Source organism: Scylla paramamosain, chromosome 38, assembly GCF_035594125.1.
Source record: "Scylla paramamosain isolate STU-SP2022 chromosome 38, ASM3559412v1, whole genome shotgun sequence".
In the NCBI taxonomy this organism is placed as follows: Eukaryota; Metazoa; Arthropoda; class Malacostraca; order Decapoda; family Portunidae; genus Scylla; species Scylla paramamosain.
The window spans coordinates 3,504,969-3,526,270 of NC_087188.1; the positions used below are offsets into that span (position 1 = coordinate 3,504,969).

The following is a 21,302-nucleotide window of genomic DNA, read 5'->3' on the forward strand; positions in this document are numbered from 1 at the left end:
TAGCAACGGTATCTCATAATACTGAAATAAATATATATAATAGAAATTGTAACATTTAATTTAGTAACATCCATACACACAAAATATACTGTTAGATTCAGGAGATAAATTAGGTCAGATAAGTGAGTAAGAGAAAAGCATACTTTATTCAAATTGAATGACCTCTTAATCCCATAGAATGAGAACTGCCAATTTACATTTTCTTCAGTCAGTTTCTAGCATATAAGAAAACAAGGCATGTTTGATAAAATTAAAGGTATTCATCAGTGCAATACTAGTTGGCCATCAAAACTTAGTATCTTTGGCTCTAAGAGCCAAAGATACTTGTGAGCCATGATTATCACTAAAGCGTGCTGCCTAATTTTCCTTGATAGGTATGTATTCTTAAGTTTGAGCCTTTTAGTAGACCCACACTACACTAACTGCAGGGATGTCAAAATCCAAAATGTACCTTTAGTGCATCACTAAGTAAAAAAAAAAAAGGAAAAAAAAAAAGTTTGAGGCTCTGTTCTAGAGCTGTCCTAAATTAGCTATTTTCCCAGACTAACCAAGGTTTACCCTTTACTTCTCTGCTACACCTCCCAATATAGGTATAAAAAAAGACAAATAGTGTGTCTGGTGTGCCAAACAATGTTTTTAAATTGAATGAAACAGCTGCTGTTCTAGATGTAAATTAAACACAAATATCATTAAATGGGAAACAAGCATGACTTTACCACGACCTTTGCAGACATGTTACCATACTCCATGGCTAACTAATATTAAGCAAAACACCAGTGACCTGCATCAAGCATTTTCATGGTGCATCATGTTTCTCTCATTAGTCATATTGTTTATATTAGTCATCAGTATTCAACAGGATATCAAAACAAAAATTGTGGTCCTCTGGTGAAATCTACCATAGCATTAGAAGACTATGGATACCCTGTCAATTGTCAATAATGAGGACCATACCAGCAGTAATCCTGGGTCTGACTGAAGAATGGAAATTTTGCTGTGTGATAGGCCCTTTATGCACTGTCACATACTGTATCATGTGTCTGGCTCATAGAATAATTCTTTCCCAACCAAGAATTTTTCAGATGAATCTCCCCTACTTGCTGGTGGCTTCACAACCTTCACTGTCCTAAATGATTTCTTCATGTCACTGATCAGCTGCTGTATCAGGAACCCTTGCCACACCTGAGGAGTTAAGAAGATATGTTATTTTCAAAGCTATGCAAAATCATTACATTGTATCTTATGTTTGCCTAATTCTTAAAATTAGTGATTACACTTTGAATTTTTGCTCTTCCAAAGATTCTCAAGTACAGTCAGTGACGTTCATGATTAGAACTCCTGCTGACATGAGTATCACATTGCTCAAACTGGCAACTTGCCAATTCTCAGTCTGAAAAAAATCTGCCAGAAGAAAATAATTACATAGAAACTTAGGTTAGCCGCTCATATGTTTTTGAAATTAAGTGTTTGACATATTAACATAAGGGAAAGTTATCTTTTGTGACTGCTCCTTGCTTTTGTTTTAAACAAAATGACAAACTGACCTGATGTGCGATGCCTGGAAAATATACAGACCATGATTACATAGTATAAGTGTTAGTTTCACTAGAATGGTGAAACAAACTGAAAAATACACTGCATAACTATTGCCAATAAAAAGACTATGAGTGCATTGGTGAAGAAATGGAGTGATTAAAGATGTAAGGATGTGCCTCACCACAAACATGGTGGTGAGCTGCCCCAAAATGTTTGATCACTTTACACAAGACAGTTAAAAGTATATCCTCAGCTTACAGCAAAACAAGTAAAAAAACAAAGATTTTGGGATGGCCCACCACCATGCTTGTGGTGAAGCACATCCTCACATCACTCATCACCCCCTTTCTTTATCACTGCACTCAAAGTCATTTCACTGACAAAAGTTATGCAGAGTAATTTCACCATTCTAGTGAAACTCTAACATTCGTACTATGTAATTGTGGCCTGTATATTTTCCAGGCATCACACATCACCTCAGTATAAAACTGTTTAAAAAAAAAACATGGCTGTTTTGTTAGCTGAAGCAAGGAGCAGTCACAAAAGATAACTTTCCCTTATGTCAATATGTCAAACACTGAATCTGTTATTCCATGTTTTTAAAAAGATATGAGTAGCTAAGCTAAGTTGCCATGTAGTTATTTTCTCCCAGCAGATTTTTTCAGACCAAGAAGTGAGTTGCCAGTTTGTGCAATGTGATGCTCACATTAGCAGGAGTTCTGTATGCATAAGTTGCTGAATGTAGAGTAGTTATGAATTCACAATCTTCAATGATACAATAATCACCAACTGCCTTAGATAATAAGTGCAGGGAAATATACTGGGATGATTGTCACCACATCAAGACAAGATAATGGATATTTACAATATGGTTATATTAGCAAAAAAAGTGAAGTTCAGTGGCTGGATTGAGCTAAGACAATTTAGAGTTCCAGTCAAAGGCAAACATTTTTTCACAAAAGATGTTATCCCACATCACTGCTATCCACAGGCAGGTCCATGATGAGCCATAGTGAGATTCCTTCATTGGCCACAACAGGCCTCACAGGTGCCCAGGCAACTTGTTGATTTATGTCAAGTGAGCACATCATGGGGACACAACATCCTTATGTGTCAATCATGACAGCCAGTGGCATACCAAGGGGGGGCCATGCAGCCATGCCCACCCTCCCCCTTTTACAAGCTCAGTCACCAAGTGATTGTGACTGATTTATATATATATATATATATATATATATATATATATATATATATATATATATATATATATATATATATATATATATATATATATATATATATATATATATATAAATGGCCCCTGCTCCCCCTTTTCAAATTTATGGGTACGCCACTGATGACAGGATTGTTATAGTCCCTATTTATTCATATTAAGCACTAAGTGACAGGTGATGCAGTGATGTGCATCTCAGGGCCACAACAGGTGATGCATTTATGTGCCAGACATAGAGAAATGCTTTAAACATTATTTGGCAACACTTTTAAAAGCTGCTCCCTACCACTTTTTCTTGACTTTCCATCTGGTAGTCCACACAAGGCAAGAATCATGAAGGGAGGTGATTTGCCCTTGTGTTGATGCATGGCTAAGTGCAAATGCAAGCCAATTTCATCCACTCCCAATAAGCACTGTTGTGAGTTTTATTATTGCTTTTTCTGTGGATTTATTTTTACAGAAGTGGAACTGATCTTTTGATAATAATCTAAAATTTAAAAATTCACTATTTTTTTTACAATATTTTTTCCAAGCACTTTTCTTAATGATGGTAAAATTGGTACTGGCTGATAATTGTTTTTATCTCCTGATTTATTGGTGGAAATTACTTGGTAATTTTTAATTTATCTGGAAAACATCCTCCCCTAAAACATTAACTGATTACATAGCTGAGTTGGACGTGGATGGGCAGTGTGTCACAGGAAGTTTGGGAGAATATCATGTTGGCCTGGTGCTGTGTTTTTCAGGGACTTGAGGTACTGTTGAACTTCTTGTGTGGTAGTTGGATATAGGAATAATAATATTTCTGTAGAAATATTAGAATATTGCTTATGGGAATCTAACTGCAAGTCCCTGGAAGATATTTACAGCAGGACAATTATCCTTTAGTAATCTGATTTCATCACTTTGTCAACTGTTATTTCTGCCATTCAAATTGTTTATAACAGTCCAAGCTGACTTAATTACCTTATCTAGATTTAAGTTGATCTTTAAGATGATTATTTTTGGCAAAACAAAGAAGGGGGAAACAAGCTTGTTTCTGTACTTTCTATACTGATTTCCATATGTTAAAGGCCATTTGGCCACCAGCCTACTCAGTCTGTGCTTTTCAGTAATGTCATTTCTTAGGCCTGTTGCAATGTGAGGGCTTTTATGAAAATTTTCAATGTAAAGACTATAGAATTTTTATCAAATACCTCATTTGGGGCTTGAATATTAAAATTAGTATTTGTTATCATTATGAATTTGTTGATGTTTGTGCCAACCACACACCTCTGGTTGGCACTTCAATGACTTTTTTTTCTTTTTTTTTTACAAATTGAGAAAACTGGAAAATGATCCATTAAATCAATGTAAAGGATAGTTTTTACATTACTTTCTAGAATGGAGGCCCAAATGTGATCTCTCAAGGAAGGACTATTGTAAGTCACTCTTGTAGGTTCAGTTGTATGGGGATAACATCCATGTGAATTCATTAAATTAAAGAGATCTACAACTACTGGATCACCTAATCTAAGCAGATCTGGATTCCAGTCCCCAACAAAATAAACATAAGGATATATTTTTTTTTCATTTGAATGATATCAAACAAAAGCTCAACTGCATAGTATAGTAGTAGTACTAGTAGGGATAAGTCTAGTGTAACTGATTGCCTCACATGTCTGAAAGGCTGAATGAGGCAAGTGGTTGTTAATTGTTATATGTTGTGTTTGCTGTATGGTGCAGAGTTACCAATTGTGTTGTGGAATAAGGAAGGCATTATTAGGGTGAAGTTTGGGGCACCAGGAATTAACAGACTTCATCATTCTCACCACCTTCCCTCAAGCTGCTATGGGTAGCCAGGAAACTTCTCTTACAAACTGAAAGGGCTGTCCTGGCACTGCACCTTTCTCATGCCTAAATATACTCTTACAAACTAGAAGGGCCACAATCTTCTCTGCTCCTCACCATGCTGCCGTTGCCTCCTTGAATCCACCACATACAAGTGAGCCAACCAGATCAGAAATGAGAGGGGTGATGTTAATGATGTGTGCAGGAAGCAGTGCATGTTCACCACCTATGAGTGAAACAGCAGGATTTGGTAATAAGTGTTGTCTCCATAATGATGTAATTGTAATTTTGAAGTAAAGAGTACAAGAAAAATTATCAAATGATTTGTTTACAGGTATAATTCATTGCTTGATGCTGAGATCACAAATTTATTCTGTGAAAGTGAATACACTTTCATAATTCTACTTACTCACAAGTTCAAAATTGTTGTGTAGGTTACCAACAACCAAGTACTATTTACATGACCACTTTTTCTTTTTTTTGTTTAAACCCAAATGATTATGAATAATTCTTGTGAAAATACTAAATTTTTCATCACTGAACTACCATAATTATTTGTGATGCAAATGCACGTTACATGCTTAAAAATGAGTCCCTTTAAAACTTTGCAGTGTCATGATGTCCAGAGGCTCATCATGACCATGGGAACAGCAAGCATTATCATCACATTTGAGTAAAGTACAGAACCCATTGATAATGCAAATACAGTATCATTGACTAGTTTTTATGGTGATTTGGGCTCAAGGTTCTGGTTTGGATTCATATTTTTTATGTTCATTTAATGAAGATTTAAATGTTTGCATGAATATTATACAGTTGTCATGCTCCACATTCCATGGTGAGAGCTAGTTACTTAAAGACTCTAAGCTTGATGGTCAGTTAGGGACCATTCACCAGTTGCACCACACACTGCTTGGTGTGTTTGTAGTGACTCCTGGATTTTGAACTGAAAATAAGAAACAGGTATTTCTTATCCTGTGGACCTTAAAGATTCTATAAAGGGTCACAATGTTAACAGTGCCTGGTACGCTGTTTAGTGAATTTACTGCATACACTGCACCACTGTGCATGTGATATCCATGGGACAACAGAACAGTAGAGAAATATCCAACAACCAGCCTGCCTCAATTTGGGCAGCCCAGCTGTCATTCAGTAGTGAGCACTAACTCTCATCAGACTCCATGTGCTGCCCTGACAGTTTGTGAGCTTGAACTGTACACATCTATCCAGGAACAAAAGTCACGTCAGACTCCACATGCTGCCCTGACAGCCTGTGAGCCAGAACTGTATATATCTATCCAGGAACAAAACTCACATCAGACTCCATGTGCTGCCCTGACAGTCTGCAAACCTGAACTGTACACATCTATTGAGGAACAAAGCTCTATTCTTCCACAGCTGTGCTGTCTAGCAGTGTAATGCATAACTGATGGTGCGATGATCTCAGTATTCACTATTTGGTGTGCATTTCTAGTATTCAGATGTGGCCTTTTCCTGCTGGCCACCAGATTGCATTGCAATTTGTTATTACATATGGTGGTTTTCTTGGTGTCTCATGCTGCACAGTTGCCTATTACTGGGCTGTGCAGGACATAGCATTGGTGTGTCATTATAAGCTCTATGAAACACATACAGAGTGTAATTGTGCAGTGTGCAAGAACAGTAACAGGGGAAGGTATCAGGGCTGTTTCACCTTCAAGGTATTTCCTCAAGATGACTGTGCAGCTGCCTGTGATTTGTAAACTTCACAAAATCCCTATTCTTGGTGGTATGTATAATTACTACTATTATTTTATCCTCAATTTTTAATATCTTGTCCCATAATACTTTGTCTTACATAATATGTGCTGTCAAAAACCATGCAGTTTTGTCATGCTGGTTATCGTCTCTTCCCCAGAGAACGATTTCTTAAACCCAGAGATTAAATTAAGTTGTCGAGTGCTTGTAGGCAATCCTTCTCTGGGTCTGGCGACAGTGAGGCCTTGACAGTGGCTACCTTGATCGAGTCATGCTTTGTTTGACCGCCGTTTACCGGCGCTTGGTGACCAAGCAGCCGATACCGGCGGCCAGGACAACCCCTTTGGGGGACGACAGGGTAGTGGGCAGAGCCAGCACTACTCACACCTACCATCTTCAACGGCACAGGTGATGCGAAACCTACCTGCCAAGGTCACCCCCGAAAGGATTCTGGTTCTGAGGACGCCACCCTCAGCCAGGCAGTTGGCTACCTGAGCTACTAGGCCCGCCGCAGCACGAAACATCAGTTTGCAGACTACGAGCTCTGCTAGGACGCCCTGGGTCCTAAAGACGTGCACAGAGGCTCTATGCACGCCCCTTGGACCTGGGGGGGAATGGGACCCCATCCACCCCGTGTACCCCATTATCAAAGCCATGAACCCACTGGTATTTGAGGGCAGGAAGAGCGCTACCCCCCCACCAGCGGGCCGTCATCCCGGAAACGCCAGAGTTACTACCACTGTCGAGGGTAAGTGGGTTTGACCCACCGACTCGGCAAATCACCCTGATGGCCCAGCACCCCAACGAGGTAGAGAATTCGAAGGAGCAGAAGGACTCCAGATCAGTGAAGCTGTTCTGGGCTCCGAAGCCTGGCGGAACCCCATTACTCTATGAACGTTCATTGAGAAGGGAGGATGGAATATTTGTCCAATTCCCCGCTTCACATTCATCTCGCGGGGAAGCACTTTAGCCGTAGGCCCAATCCTGCCTCGGTAGGCTTGTGCCTACATTTCCAGCGGGCGCCACTAGGAGGCAGGCTTCCTCAGTAGCTAAGTCTCAAGGAGGCTTTTCACGTCACTCGGGGAGTCACAGCATGACACCATCCCGGGACCTCCAGGAGTCATAGTTACTCCCGCCAATGGCTTATTCATCACATGACATTAGTGATGTTTAGCATGACAGCAGTACCTCTTGCACTTCTCAGGGAGGCAGTAAAACTGTGCATGACATGCTGGCCTGCGCCAGCCAATCCATGATACTTTCTGCAATTAAGTAGTCAAGAAAATTCTAACAGCTTTAGTGGAAGCTTTCAGAAATGACAAGGTCAGCTCAGAATTAGAGGAATTAGTTGAGAGTGACAACAGTTGTCAGGGAGATAATGTGGACAATGTCATTGGTGTTACACAAATAGTCAATCCAGCTGTTCTGTCTCAGGATTTGGTTCATGGTTTGGATAATGTGGTATTATGTCAAAATATAATAAATCCTTCTCAAATTGCTTCTCAAATGAATTTGTGGTCACTGACTATTACTTACACAGGTTATTTTTATTTTACTCCTGATGATAAAAAAAAAAAAAAGGATCACTAACTGAACAATAGGGTATTCCATCAAATATTAAAGAACTGAAGATCCCAGAATCAGATGCTAATGCCCTTTCAACTCTTCACTATCAAAGCCAGAGGATGGAGAGCAAGTCATCCCAAACCAACTCCTTATTAGGGAAGGCACTAATTCCACTAATTAGATTTGTTGACCAACATGCGAATTCACAAAAACATGTCAATGACATCCTTTACAAGTTATTGCCAGTTTTTAATTATCTAAATTGATGAGACAACATCTTATTACTGACAAACTCAAAGCAAAGATGCTTCAGAAGATAATTAAGAATAAAAACATGATGGTTGATAAGTTATTTGGGACTAATATCATTGATATCATCAAACAGCTTAAGAACAAGAAACATATCAAACCAAAATGGTTCAAGGTTAACTCGTACAAAGTTAGTACATATATGAGGGCATCAGGGCCATAGGGGCTCAAGTGCTATTTTTTTAAATTGAGAAAACTGCATCTAAAGTTTATCAACAACACCATTTTTTAAGAAGATATCAATTTCAGCTGAGTTTCAGATGAAAGCCCTGCTCTTCAGATAAAAAAAAAAAAAAAAATGTAGTGTGCGTATGTGCACTAGCATGTAAAATCTAAGCCCCCTTTCTGTACAATTTTTTGCATGACCTGGGATTTAAACCTTAATCAAATGTTTTACCTGAAGTAAATAATGAAGTTTTTAACACCTTCCTGATATCACAACAAAATGAATATAGTATAATAAAAAAATATAAATAAATAAATAAAAAAATAAATAAATAAATAATAATAATAATAATAATAATAATAATAATAATAATAATAATAATAATAATAATATTGTAGGAGTTTGTATTTACCCAAGCGCGGTACGATATGTTTGTGTATATATATACAGGCACCATGGGAACCAGGAGTCAGTCCGGACCTTTCTCTCTGTCATGGCGTGCCTTGTACACTCTCGCTCCACAAATAAACGCAACCAAGATTCTGGTGTCTCTGCTACCCTTCACACTCCAACATGGCGCAGTATCATTTAAACTGGGGTGAGGCACCAGGATGCGTCAGAGGAAATCCAGAAATGGAGCAAGCAACCCTGGAAGAAGTAGTCACCGGCACACCGGCAAGAGACCATGTGGAGTTTCATCCGCCATTACCAAGCCCTCCCGCCACAGCTCCCAGGTCCGGGCCCTTCAGCGCACCCCTCACCCCACCTGCATCAACACGACCACCTAGCGCACAAGGAACTTCACCATCACATCGTCCGTCGGCTCCCCCGTCTGGTCCAGGGACAGCAACTCAAGGCATGTCACCGGCGGCGTTTGAGGCATGGGCCGTTAGCGCCGAAGACTACGGCCTGATCTGCGGGTGGTTCCCGCCCCTCGCCGCCCCATACGTGGGTCTCCTGTGCAACGGCAGTCTCCAGCAGCGCATTGACGCATGCTTCGACAGGCAGGACTTCTGGCAGCTCTCAACCAGTGCAGCGGTAGAGGTGGTGAGAAGTGTGGTGGTTGGACAGCGGTGCGAGGTAGGTGCATGGTCCGATCTCTTTCAGAACTCCCAGGAGCCGGGAGATAGTGTCGACGCATACGTGTCGAGGTGCCATGCCCTGGCAGCCGATTGCAATTTTCGCTGCCCAGAGTGTGATAGCTCACTGACCGAGTACATCATGAGCAGAAAAGTGGTCATGGGGCTTAGTGATCGCAACATGAAAGCTGAGGTGTTATGGTGCTTCCCTCGCCTGGCATCCATGAGTGATGTAGTGAATCAGTGCGAGATCGTAGAGGTCACAGACAAAGTGGCGGGGCGGCGGGTCACAGGGAACGTGGCAGCCCTGGTGGACGCACGAGCGTCCACCCCCCACCCACCGCAACCCCCCAACCCCCCGCCACCAAGGTGTCAGCTGTGAACCACCAGCGCCGCGCCTGGAGCCGCAGCGCCTGGAGCCGCAGCGCCTGGAGCCGCAGCGCCCCCGGTCGTGCTGGCCCAGGGCGCAGCCGGAAGCGGTGCAAGGGCTGCGGGGACAGTGGGTGTGGCGGTACTGATAAGTGCTCCGCCCGCGACGCCACATGCCGCAATTGTAAGTGCAAAGGGCACTTCTGGCGTATGTGCCGCGCTCTCACACCAGGCAGGGTCCCCACCACCTCCAACGCAGTGATTGTAGGAGGCGTGGTGGCGACGGCAGACTTTTCAGTGCGGATTGTCTGCCCCTGGCCGCAGGCGGAGTGCTGCACCACGGCTGTAGCCGACACAGGGGCTCAGGTGTGCATCGCTGGCCGGCCCCTGCTGGACAGTCTGGGTATCCCCCCAGGGCAACTTCACGCCTCACCCAGGACAGTCAGCCACGTCGCCGGTGGAGGGGTGAAGCTTCTGGGAAGCCTCATGTGCGAGGTGACAGCGGGGGCCATCATCACATCTGAGTGCGTATACATAGCTGAAGGGGTGCAGCGGCTGTACCTGTCACTCGGAGCTTGCAGAGCCCTTCAGTTGGTGCCGCAAGATTTTCCCCACCCTGCAATCAGAATCAGCGCGTTGACAGCCCCTGCGTCTCTCAAGACCTCGGTCCACCCATTGTCACCACCCTACGAGTTGGTAGAAGAGAACGTGGGGCGTCTAGAAAAATGGCTCCTGGAGGAGTTTGGATGCACGGTGTTCGCAACAGAGCGTACGCCTCTATCAGAAATGTGTAGCCCGCCACACCACATCCACCTCCGCCCCGGCGCACACCCCCACGCAGTGCACGTCCCCGCCACAGTCCCATACCACTTCTACGACGAGGTACGGCGCCAGCTCGACAACGACATCACCAGAGGTATCATAGAGGAAGTGCCTGCCGGAGAGCCGACCGAGTGGTGCGCGCGCATGGTGGTGGTGCCAAAGAAAAACGGGAAGCCGCGCAGAACCGAGGACTTCCAGAAGCTCAACGAAGCTTGCCTGCGCGAGACTCACCACACCAGGACTCCCTTTGATCTCATCTCCAGCGTGCCCAAGCACACCTTCAAGACGGTTGCCGACGCGTACTCCGGGTACCACCAGATACCCCTGGACAGTGAAAGCCGCAAGTTAACGACACTTATCACCCCTTGGGGAAGATTCCGCTACCGCAGGACTCCCATGGGGCACTGTGCGGCGCAGGACGCCTTCACGAAGCGCCTCGACAACATCATGAGCGACGTGCCCAGGAAAATCAAGTGTGTTGATGACACGCTTCTGCACGACAAATGTGTGGCAGAAGCCTTCTGGCACATGCATGGATTTCTGCAGAAGTGCTGCGACAACGAGGTAACACTGAGGCCAGATAAATTCAGCTTCTGCAAGAGAAACATCACTTTCGCCGGGTATCTCCTCGGCTGGGAAGACTACCAGCCCAGTCACGACCTCATCAAGAGCATCACAGAATTCACGATGCCTGCAAGCCCATCACTGATGGATATCCGGTCGTGGTTCGGCCTGGTGAATCAGGTGGCTCCCTTCTTAGCAGTTGCCCCCATCATGGAGCCTTTCAGTGAGCTCCTGAAGAAGCCAGCCGCGAAGACAGTCTATTGGGACAACACACTCGACGCCGTCTTCACATCAGCGAAGGACACCATCAAGAATCTCGCAGCAGAAGGTCTCAAGTTCTACGATACCTCACGCCCAACAGTCGTCCTAACTGATTACAGCCGGCAAGGTATAGGATTCATCGTGTCGCAGCAGTACTGCCAATGCGTGTCCCTGGAGGCACCAATGTGCTGCCCAAACGGATGGAAGCTAGTCCTCTGCGGCAGCTGGCACCTGACCGCGGCCGAAAAGAACTACAGTACACTGGAGGGAGAGGCACTCGCGATAGCCTGGTGTCTCAAGAAGGCCCGCTTGTTCCTCTTAGGCTGCAAAAACCTAACCTTCATCACCGATCATAAAGTGCTCACCAAAATCTTCAGTGACAAGGAGCTGAAGGACATTCACAACCCCGCATCCTAAACATAAAAGAAAGGACCCTGATGTATAACTTCCGTGTCAAGTATATCAAGGGGAAAAGCAACTGCGCTGTGGACGCTCTCTCCCGCTACCCAGCATTAGCAAGCGCACCAGAGGACTCAGACAAGGCTGACGATGAAGTAGTGTGCACTGTCATGGTCGCCGCGGCAGCAGAAGCCACTACAGACGACATGGGTCATGTGGTAGACCTACGTCATGTGGAGGAGGAGGCAGTCAAAGATGACGAATATCAGCTCCTCCATGAGTGCGTGGCCAATGATGGTTGGGGCGAGCGGAAGGACGCCGAGCCGGCCACGCTACGCCCGTACTTCGGGATGTGGCGGCACTTGTCATGTCAAGGCGACATTGTGCTTTACACCAGCGATGAGAGATTCCCCCGCCTTGTCATCCCAACCACCCTCAGACGCACCGTGCCCGCCAATCTCCACGCTGGTCATCAGGGCAGAGACTCAATGCTTCGCAGAGCCAGGCAGTCTGTATACTGGCCCGGCATCGATGCAGAAGTGGAGCAAAAATGACGCCAGTGCCAGGTGTGCGAGACGCACACGCCCTCTCAACCAGCCGAGCCGCTCCTGCCCACCGCACAACCCCAGTTCCCATTTCAACAAGCCGTGGCCGACCTGTTTCACCTACAAGGCAATGTGTACATCGCATACGCCGACAGGCTGACAGGCTGGCTAGAAGTGGAACACCTGTCTGGGGAAGCCACCAGCTCCCGCCTCATCACGTTGTTCCGGCGGTGGTTCACACGCTTCGGCATCCCTGAAGAGCTCTCATGAGACGGGGGCACCAACCTCACCAGCCACGAATTGAGGAGGTTCTTGGAGGACTGGCGCGTCACCCTACGAATCTCATCATCCCACTACGCCCAATCTAATGGGTGTGCAGAAGCAGCTGTCAAGTCGGCCAAGAGGCTGTTAAGAGGCAACACAACTCGCGGGGGCTCCTTAGACACCAACAGCGCTGCCAGAGCGATCCTTCAGTAGCTGAACACACCCCTGCACGGCCTCGACGCATCCCCAGCACAGCTGCTGACAGGCAGACAGCTGCGAGACGCCATACCCGTAGAGAGCTCCCGCTACCTCATCAACGAGCAGTGGGGCAGGACACTGCGCGACCGGGAACGTGCCATGATCCAAACATCAGTCAACTCATCAATATGGCACGACCAGCAAGCCCACAGTCTGACACCCTTAAGGCCCGGGCAGCGAGCGCGCATCCAAAACCCATCTAGCAGATGGTGGGATCGGGTGGGAACCGTGGGAACCGTGCTCGAGCTATCCGCACCCCGTCAGTATCTTCTACGACTAGACGGCAGTGGGAGAGCGTCCATACGGAATAGATGTCATCTTCGTCCTCTTACTGGTGAACCACAGCTGTCGGATGACTCGAATGAATCCCCTACACCTGTGCGCATCACAACACCACGGCCCCGTCGCACCCAGCAAGCACCAAGGCACCTTGATGATTATTTCTTGAACTCTCCTGTGTAGGTTCACTCACTGTGTCATTCAAGGATATGTATTATGTTTACTTTTCCTTTGCTCCCCACAGCGCATATTATATTTTAAGTTATATCATTACACCATCCTGTGTAATTGGGGGAAGAGTGTAGGAGTTTGTATTTACCCAAGCGCGGTACGATATGTTTGTATAATATATATATATATATATATACTCGTACAGGCGCCATGGGAACAAGGAGTCAGTCCAGACCTCTCTCTCTGTTATGGCGTGCCTTGTACCCTCTCGCTCCACAAATAAACGCAACCAAGATTCTGGTGTCTCTGCTACCCTTCACACCCCAACAAATATTATTATTATTATTATTATTATTATTATTATAGAAATGATAGCAATAATACAATATACTACATGAAGGAAAAGTATCATAGGCTCAGAGTATTGAAAAAAAAATAGGAGAAAATACTAGTATTGATACTACAATACATTAGTTACTTAAAGCAAAAAATTGAAGGGCAAATAAATATTATGTTAGTGGGAGTCATTAAAATAATGAGTTAGTAATGATGGTAAGACAAATGATTAACAGGTGGCACTGGTTAGTCAGAGGAAAAGACTGAGTATGAAGGAGGTTTGGGCAGGACTGGGGAAGGAAGCGTGAGGAAGGCTAATAAGTAGCGTGGTGATGGGCTCCAGGTGACATGTTTCTTAGGGAGGAAAAAGCTGATTAGGCGAGAGATGGTTATGCACTATGTCGCAGGCTCTCACTGGGTGGCTCCCTTTCACTGGACTTGAGCCCAGCTGGTCCTGAATGAACGTGCCCCTTGGCTCAATCACCGCACACAGCATGTGAATATCAAGTCAATAAGTCGTGACTCCACTTGCTACTACAGGACTTTCAACCATATGGAAGCTGGAAAATAGTATTGCAAATGTCACAGCTGGAAAGAAGAGTTGCCAATTCTTTTGATATGTGTAACTCCATATTTGGGGAAGTGGCATTTCAGCCCCTATGGTCCTGATGCCCTCATATATATGTACCTCTTAGGGAGGTGTTTAGCATTGTTACACCAGGGGTATGGGTGCGGGTGACAGCACTGCTGGAGGTGGTAGAACTGGGAGAGGCGGGAAGGCAGAGAGACCGGAGATGCATGGCCCGAGAGGAAGCGAGCGTGTGCCTGCCTGCTTTGGAAGTGTTTTCCTGCCTGTTGAGTGCCTGTCGTGCCCTGGGAGACTTGTGGTGCCCCCGTGAACTTGTAAAGCAGTGTACTTGCGGAGGATTTGTCAACAGCATGGCTTCACGAAGGGGAAGTCTTGCCTGACAAACTTGTTAAGTTTTTACAGTAGGGTGTACGAGGCAGTAGATAATGGTGATAGTTATGATATCTTATATCTGGACTTTAGTAAAGCATTTGACAAGGTACCCCATCAAAGGCTCCTGAGAAAGGTTAGGGCACACGGGATAGATGGGAAGGTGTTAGGCTGGATAGAGTCATGGCTTAGTGACAGGCGACAGAGAGTGGTAATAAACGGCTCGAAATCCGAGTGGGGTCATGTAATTAGTGGGGTGCCATAGGGATCAGTATTAGGGCCATTGTTATTTCTAATGTATATCAATGACTTGGATAGTGGAATTAGTAATGATGTTAGTAAATTTGCGGATGACACAAAGATAGGTAGATTAATTAGGTCAGAATCGGATGCCATCGCCTTGCAGACAGACTTAGATAGAATGAATGAATGGACGGATAGATGGCAAATGCAATTTAATATCAATAAATGCAAAGTGCTTAGCGTAGGTAGAGGAAACCCACACAATAGGTACACATTAGACAGCCAAACTCTGGTAGGTACAGGGTACGAGAAAGATTTAGGAGTTATAGTTAGCTCTGAACTCAGTCTAGGGAAGCAATGCATAGAAGCCAAAAACAAGGCAAATAGGGTACTAGGATTTATTTTTAGGAGTGTTAAAAGTAGAAGGCCGGGAGTAATATTAAAGTTATACTTGGCGCTGGTCAGACCTCATCTAGACTACGCGGTGCAGTTCTGGTCCCCACATTACAGGAAAGATATAGGTCTATTAGAATCAGTACAGAGGAGAATGACTAAAAGGATACAGGGGATGAGGAGTATTCCTTACGAGGCGAGGTTGAAGCTGTTGAATTTACATTCTTTAGAGAGACGTAGGTTAAGAGGGGACCTGATAGAAGTCTTTAAGTGGTATAAGGGTTATAACAAGGGAGATGTAAGCAAAATTCTTAGGATCAGCAACCAGGGTAGAACAAGAAATAACGGGTTCAAGCTTGAAAAATTTAGGTTTAGGAAGGAGATAGGGAAAAATTGGTTCTCAAATAGAGTGGTAGACGAGTGGAACGGACTCAGTAATCATGTAGTTAGTGCTGGGACACTAGAGAGCTTTAAGAGAAGATTAGACAAGTTTATGGATGGGGATAACAGATGGAAATAGGTAGGTGTGTTTCATACAGGGACTGCCACGTGTAAGCCTGGTCGCTTCTTGCAGCTTCCCTTATTTCTTATATTCTTATGTTCTTATGTAATAAACCTAGGAAATAGTGCCCGTGTTTTCCCTTGTGCCCTGGCCTCGTGTGTGTGTGTGCCTTGTCCCGGCATTCAGAGTGTGACTTATTTGAGGCCCCGCTGCTCCTGTTTCTTGAACCGTGCCCGTGTGGATAACACGCCCGCCCGGAGTGAGGGGTGGGCGTGTTATCCACACGGCATAATATATATGATTTGCTTTTCGAGCAATTTTACATCCTTCAATTTTGTTTGTATATATATGACTTGTCACTAACAGTAACAAAAAATATTCTGACAAGTCGGGAGTGAATGTTTTCATATATATATATATATATATATATATATATATATATATATATATATATATATATATATATATATATATATATATATATATATATATATATATATATATATATATATATATATATATATATATATATATATACACACCTCAGAGTTATTATGGACTGATTACTTCTGTAGGAAATGAAACATATTTGGGGGTTATTTTATTTTTGTGATGTATACTTCAACTTGCATTAATATCAAAGCAATGAAATTAAGTTGAAAGCTATGGTAATAGAGAGGAATAATATTTTTATAAATGTTTTGGCGCACTTTCATTGTTGTGTGGTGTTAGCTACACAGGACGGGCTGCTGTTTCCCCAAAAATCATCAGACAAAAAGCTAAGTTACTTTCTCCCAGAAAGTTATTTTTCAAATATATAATCAATAAAGCATAAATAGAAAATGAGACTTTGGAGTAACTGGAAAGGAAAACTGAAAGTAAAAAAAATATATGTTTGTTTGTTTCTTTGAGAACTGCAGGTTTAGTAACCAGAACCTTGAGAGGTAGGGTGTTGCCAGATGCACATCCAACCATTTTGTTGATTTTCTTGTTTATTTATTTGTAATGTAAAAAAATACTTATTTATTGCACACACTATAGGGTTATGGAAAGTGTATGTAAAGAAGAGATTAAAAGTCATAAGAATATATAAACATAAAATTCTGCATTCCCAGACTGATATCAAAAGGTCTGAGAAGGGAAAAATCCAAGAATCAAAATCGTATGGTAGCCACACTTCCATTCATGAAATTGGAATATATATATATATATATATATATATATATATATATATATATATATATATATATATATATATATATATATATATATATATATATATATATATATATATATATATATATATATATAAACTTATTTTTTTCCTCATTTTATGGGGTAAATGAGAAAAAAAAAAATGCAATTAACTATGACACAGCACAGCAGTGTACAGGTTAAGGGAAACAAGAATTTTTGGAGAGGAGGCAAGGGTCTTGAGAATACCAACAATAAAAGATAATTTAAAAGGGAGAGGTGGCAGGGGACGAGGTCAATATGAGGTGCCTGATGGGCAGGGTGTTCATAGAGACTGTCCAGTACCAAAGGTTAAGTTGATATTTGTCCAGAGCGATTTACTTTAGATTAACATTCCTGAGGATTTTCAGGGAGAGAAAATTAAGTATTCTCTTCAACTTTGGGAAAAAATTTTCCAGTGATCCTTGAAAAAAGAGATACAGTTCAGGGAAAAATTTGTTTTCATTTAATGACCTGTATTTCTCTTCCATTACCTTTTTCTAATGATAATACACAAGCCATAGATGTAACCATGACTGGCTTTATTCATGAACATATTGTTGAGGAAACAAGATGTTTCCTCAGATTTTTGCTCACATATTTTTCCTAGGCGGAAGAAGGATGGCAGTGTTTGGATGTTTGGAGTTTGAATGAGTATATAGAATACATTCATTTCAAGATGGAATCTCTTAAGGACATTTTACCTTTGGTTAGAAAAGATTGCTTCTTCCAGTTTAGATTATAAGTAAAGGACAGACCAAGTATGTCCAGTGTAAAAGAAGGGGACAGTTAAGTGACATTGAAGAAGAGGAGATAGTTACTCGTATTTCAAAGTTTGTGCTGAGTTCATAGATGGAGTAATTGAGTTTTTGAGGCAATGAACAATACCAAGTTTACTCTGCCCCAATCAAAAAAAAAAAAAAAGTGCAGGGTGGTATCATTAGTGTCGCAGTGAATAGGACAAGAAGTTTAGAAGATTATTGATGAATAATAGGAAGAGAGTGGGTGACAGGACAGAACCCTGAGGAACACCAGTGTTTATAGATTTAGGAGAAGAACAGTGACCACCTATCACAGCAGCAACAGAATAGTCAGAAAGGAAACCTGTGATAAAGTTACAAAGAGAAGGACAGAAGCCATATGAGGGTAGTTTGGAAATTGAAATTTTGTGCCAGACTCTATCATAAGCTTTTGATATGCTTAAGGCATCAGTGAAAATTTCACCAAAAATTGCTAAAACAGGATGACCAAGACTTAGAAAGGAAAACCAGGAGATCACCAGTAGAGCAGCATCAGTGGAACCAAAACAGGCAATCAGATATAAGGTTGTGAAGTGATAGATGTTTAAAAATCTTCTGTTGAGGATAGATTCAAAAACTTTAGAGGGGGTAGGAAATTAAAGCAATAGGATGGCAGTCTGAAAGAGCAGTCACCATTTTTAGGAACAGGCTGAATATAGGCAAACTTCCAGCAAAAAGGAACAGTTGGATGAGTCTGTTCAGGCGAGGTGCAAGTACAGAGGCACAGTTTCATAGGACAATAGGAGGGACCCTATCAGGTCCATGAACCTTCTGAGGGTTAAGGCCAGCAAGGACATAGAAAACATCACTGCGAAGGATCTTGATAGGCAGCATGAAGCAGTTGGCGGGTGGAGGAGAGGGAGGAACAAGCTGTGAATCATCCAAGGCAGAGTATTTAAGAAAGGTTTAAGCAGAGTTCAGCTTTAGAGACAGATGAGATGACAGCGGTGCCATCAGGTTGAAATAAAGGAGGGAAAGATGAAAAAGTAAAGTTATTTGAGGTGTTTTAGGCTAGGTGCCAGAAGTCACAAGGGGAATTAGATCTTGAAAGATTTTAACACTTCCTATCAATGAAGGAATTTTTGGCTACTTGGAGAACAGACTTGGCATGATTCCAGGCAGAAATATAAAGTGCATGAGATTCAGGTGATGGAAGGCTCAAGTGCCTTTTGTGGGCCACTCTCTATCATGTATAGGGTGAGAACAGGCTGCGTTAAACCAAGGCTTGGCATGTAGTACTCATTCCAAGAAAATCAGAATACCTCCTCAGGTCTCCCCAACTTGCAGAGACAAAACACCAGAGGCACCTCTCCTTTGATGGATCCTGAGGAAGGACTGGAGCAATAGGACAAAATACAGATATAAGGTTGTGATCGGAGGAGCCCAATGGAGAAAACAGAGTGACAGCATAAGCAGGACTGGAGGTTAGGAAAAGGTCAAGAATATTGGGTGTATCTCCAAGCCAGTCAGAAATATGAATAGAGTGATGCAATAATTGCTTTAGATCATGAAGGGTAGTAAAGTTAAAAGCTAGTTCATCAGGATAATCAGTGAAAGCCAAAGCTGGTAGTGAACATTGAAATTTCCAAGAATGGAGATCTCTGCAAAAGGGAAGAAAGTCAGATTAAGCTCCACTTTGGAAGTTAAGTAGTCAAAAAATGTTTTTTAAAGTCAGAGGAGTCAGGTGAGAGGTATACAGCACAGATAAATTTAGTCTGAGTGACTCTGTAGTCATAGCCAGATGTTAAAAAATTTGGAAGATTCAAAAGCATAGGCATGAGAGAAGGTTAAGTCATTGCAAACATAGATGCAACATCCACCTTTGGATTGAAAATGAGGGTTGATACCAGTCCAACTTGTAGACATTTCTGGTCCATTCCCCAGATGGGAACTTCGAGGCTTGTGTTGGAGTCACCATGTTTAATTTTGAATTTTGAGTGAAGGAGGTGCATGTAATTAGGTGCATGTGAAAGAAGAGTTGTCTTTAGAGGGCAGGCTGTGACTGCCCCTTTATGTTGTGAGACAGTGAGGTCACAGCTGGGTTATTGATAATTTCACAGCACCTCCTGATCCAGTGCTTCACACCTCACTGGGAGTAATTATGATTTCAGTAGGTGTCTATTACCTCCTTCTGAACATATACAGTACAGAACTAAAGGACAAGAAGTGACATCTTGGGAGGATGCAAACCAAAACAACAATGCTGTCAAGTCAGCACAAGGCAGCACATAATTCCCACACTACCACACCAGGAGAATTGCCACATGTCACCACCCAACCCAACCTCAAGCAGTAGGATGTGTGGTAAACTTAAAAGATGTAAAAATAGATAAAAAGAAAAATACTAACTTAGAAGATATAAGAACAAAAAGTCACTGAAAAAAAAAAATAGAAAACAGCAAGAGACAAAAATGAATGAACAAAGACACAAAAACCAGTTATTAAGAGTATGAGAAGCTATCACCAGCTGATAGACAAGGGACAATAGAAGATTACCAAGGTTGACAACAAGATCCACAAGGTTATCACATGACTAATAGATACCAGAGCCAAAGATTATCAGCAGATCATCAACAACAATAACTAGGTTATCACACAATTAATAGATACCAGAAGAGAGATCCAGGTGGGTATCACAAAATTAATAGATAAGGGAACTGAAAGTTTACCAGGCCAATGGAAACATGCATGTGAGAGACAGCAGCCTTAACAAATGTCAAAATGCCACCTCCTTACTACTGACTATATGAATATGTGGCTGGCTGCATCTATGTGGGTAGATAACTTATATGGGTCATCAGAAAAGACCATAAGGAAAATAGTAATATATGAGGGTATAATGAAAACAAATCATAAAGGTAGTAACAACTTTCTTAGAGAAAAGTTGCTAATAAACTATGTCTCAAATGTGATAATTTCAAGTATAATGTTCTTGTTTGAAGTTTATCACAAGCATCATCTCCGCAAACAGTCAAAGATATAATGACTGCCTGAGTACTTTACCTGCACCTCATGTTATCTCTGGTATGTTACAAGGGGGCTTAATCTTGCTACACTTCCCAGTTGTGCATTCTCTTGTAGAGTTTTCCCAAAAGTTAAACTTTTGTGCTCCACACTTCTCCATGACTTCCCTTATTTTGTTCTATTTTCTTACTAAAAGTAGAAATTACCTACTGTCATAGTTCACAAATTAAAAATGACCAAGGTAATGGAGGAAGCTACTGTAAGTAACAACCAGAGCTGCTGTACAATAAGCTACAAGCTGATGTTATCATCATGTTATCTCTAGTATGTTACAAGGGGTTTAATCTTGCTACACTTCACAATTGTGTACTCTCTTGTAGAGTTTCCCCAAAAGTTAAACTTTTGTGCTCCACACTTCCCCATGACTTGTGCACTCTCTTGTAGAGTTTTCCCAAAAGTAAGTAAATTAAGAATTAAGAATATA

At 42.6% G+C, this 21,302-nt stretch overlaps 1 protein-coding gene across 5 annotated transcripts in view; it reads right to left on the bottom strand.

Moving 5' to 3' along the window:
* Positions 1-40: 40 nt before the first annotated feature.
* Positions 41-21,302, bottom strand: part of LOC135091603 (rRNA methyltransferase 2, mitochondrial-like) — a 35,699-nt gene continuing 14,437 nt past the window's right edge. For 3 of the 5 annotated variants that reach the window (XM_063989358.1, XM_063989361.1, XM_063989360.1), the window contains one exon: positions 41-1,182. In XM_063989358.1, the coding sequence (XP_063845428.1) occupies positions 1,033-1,182 (150 nt within the window). In that variant the 3' untranslated portion in view covers positions 41-1,032. Of the gene's footprint in view, positions 1,183-4,717; positions 4,827-21,302 lie in introns of all 5 variants that reach the window. The other 2 variants (XM_063989359.1, XM_063989362.1) reach the window with 2 other exon arrangements.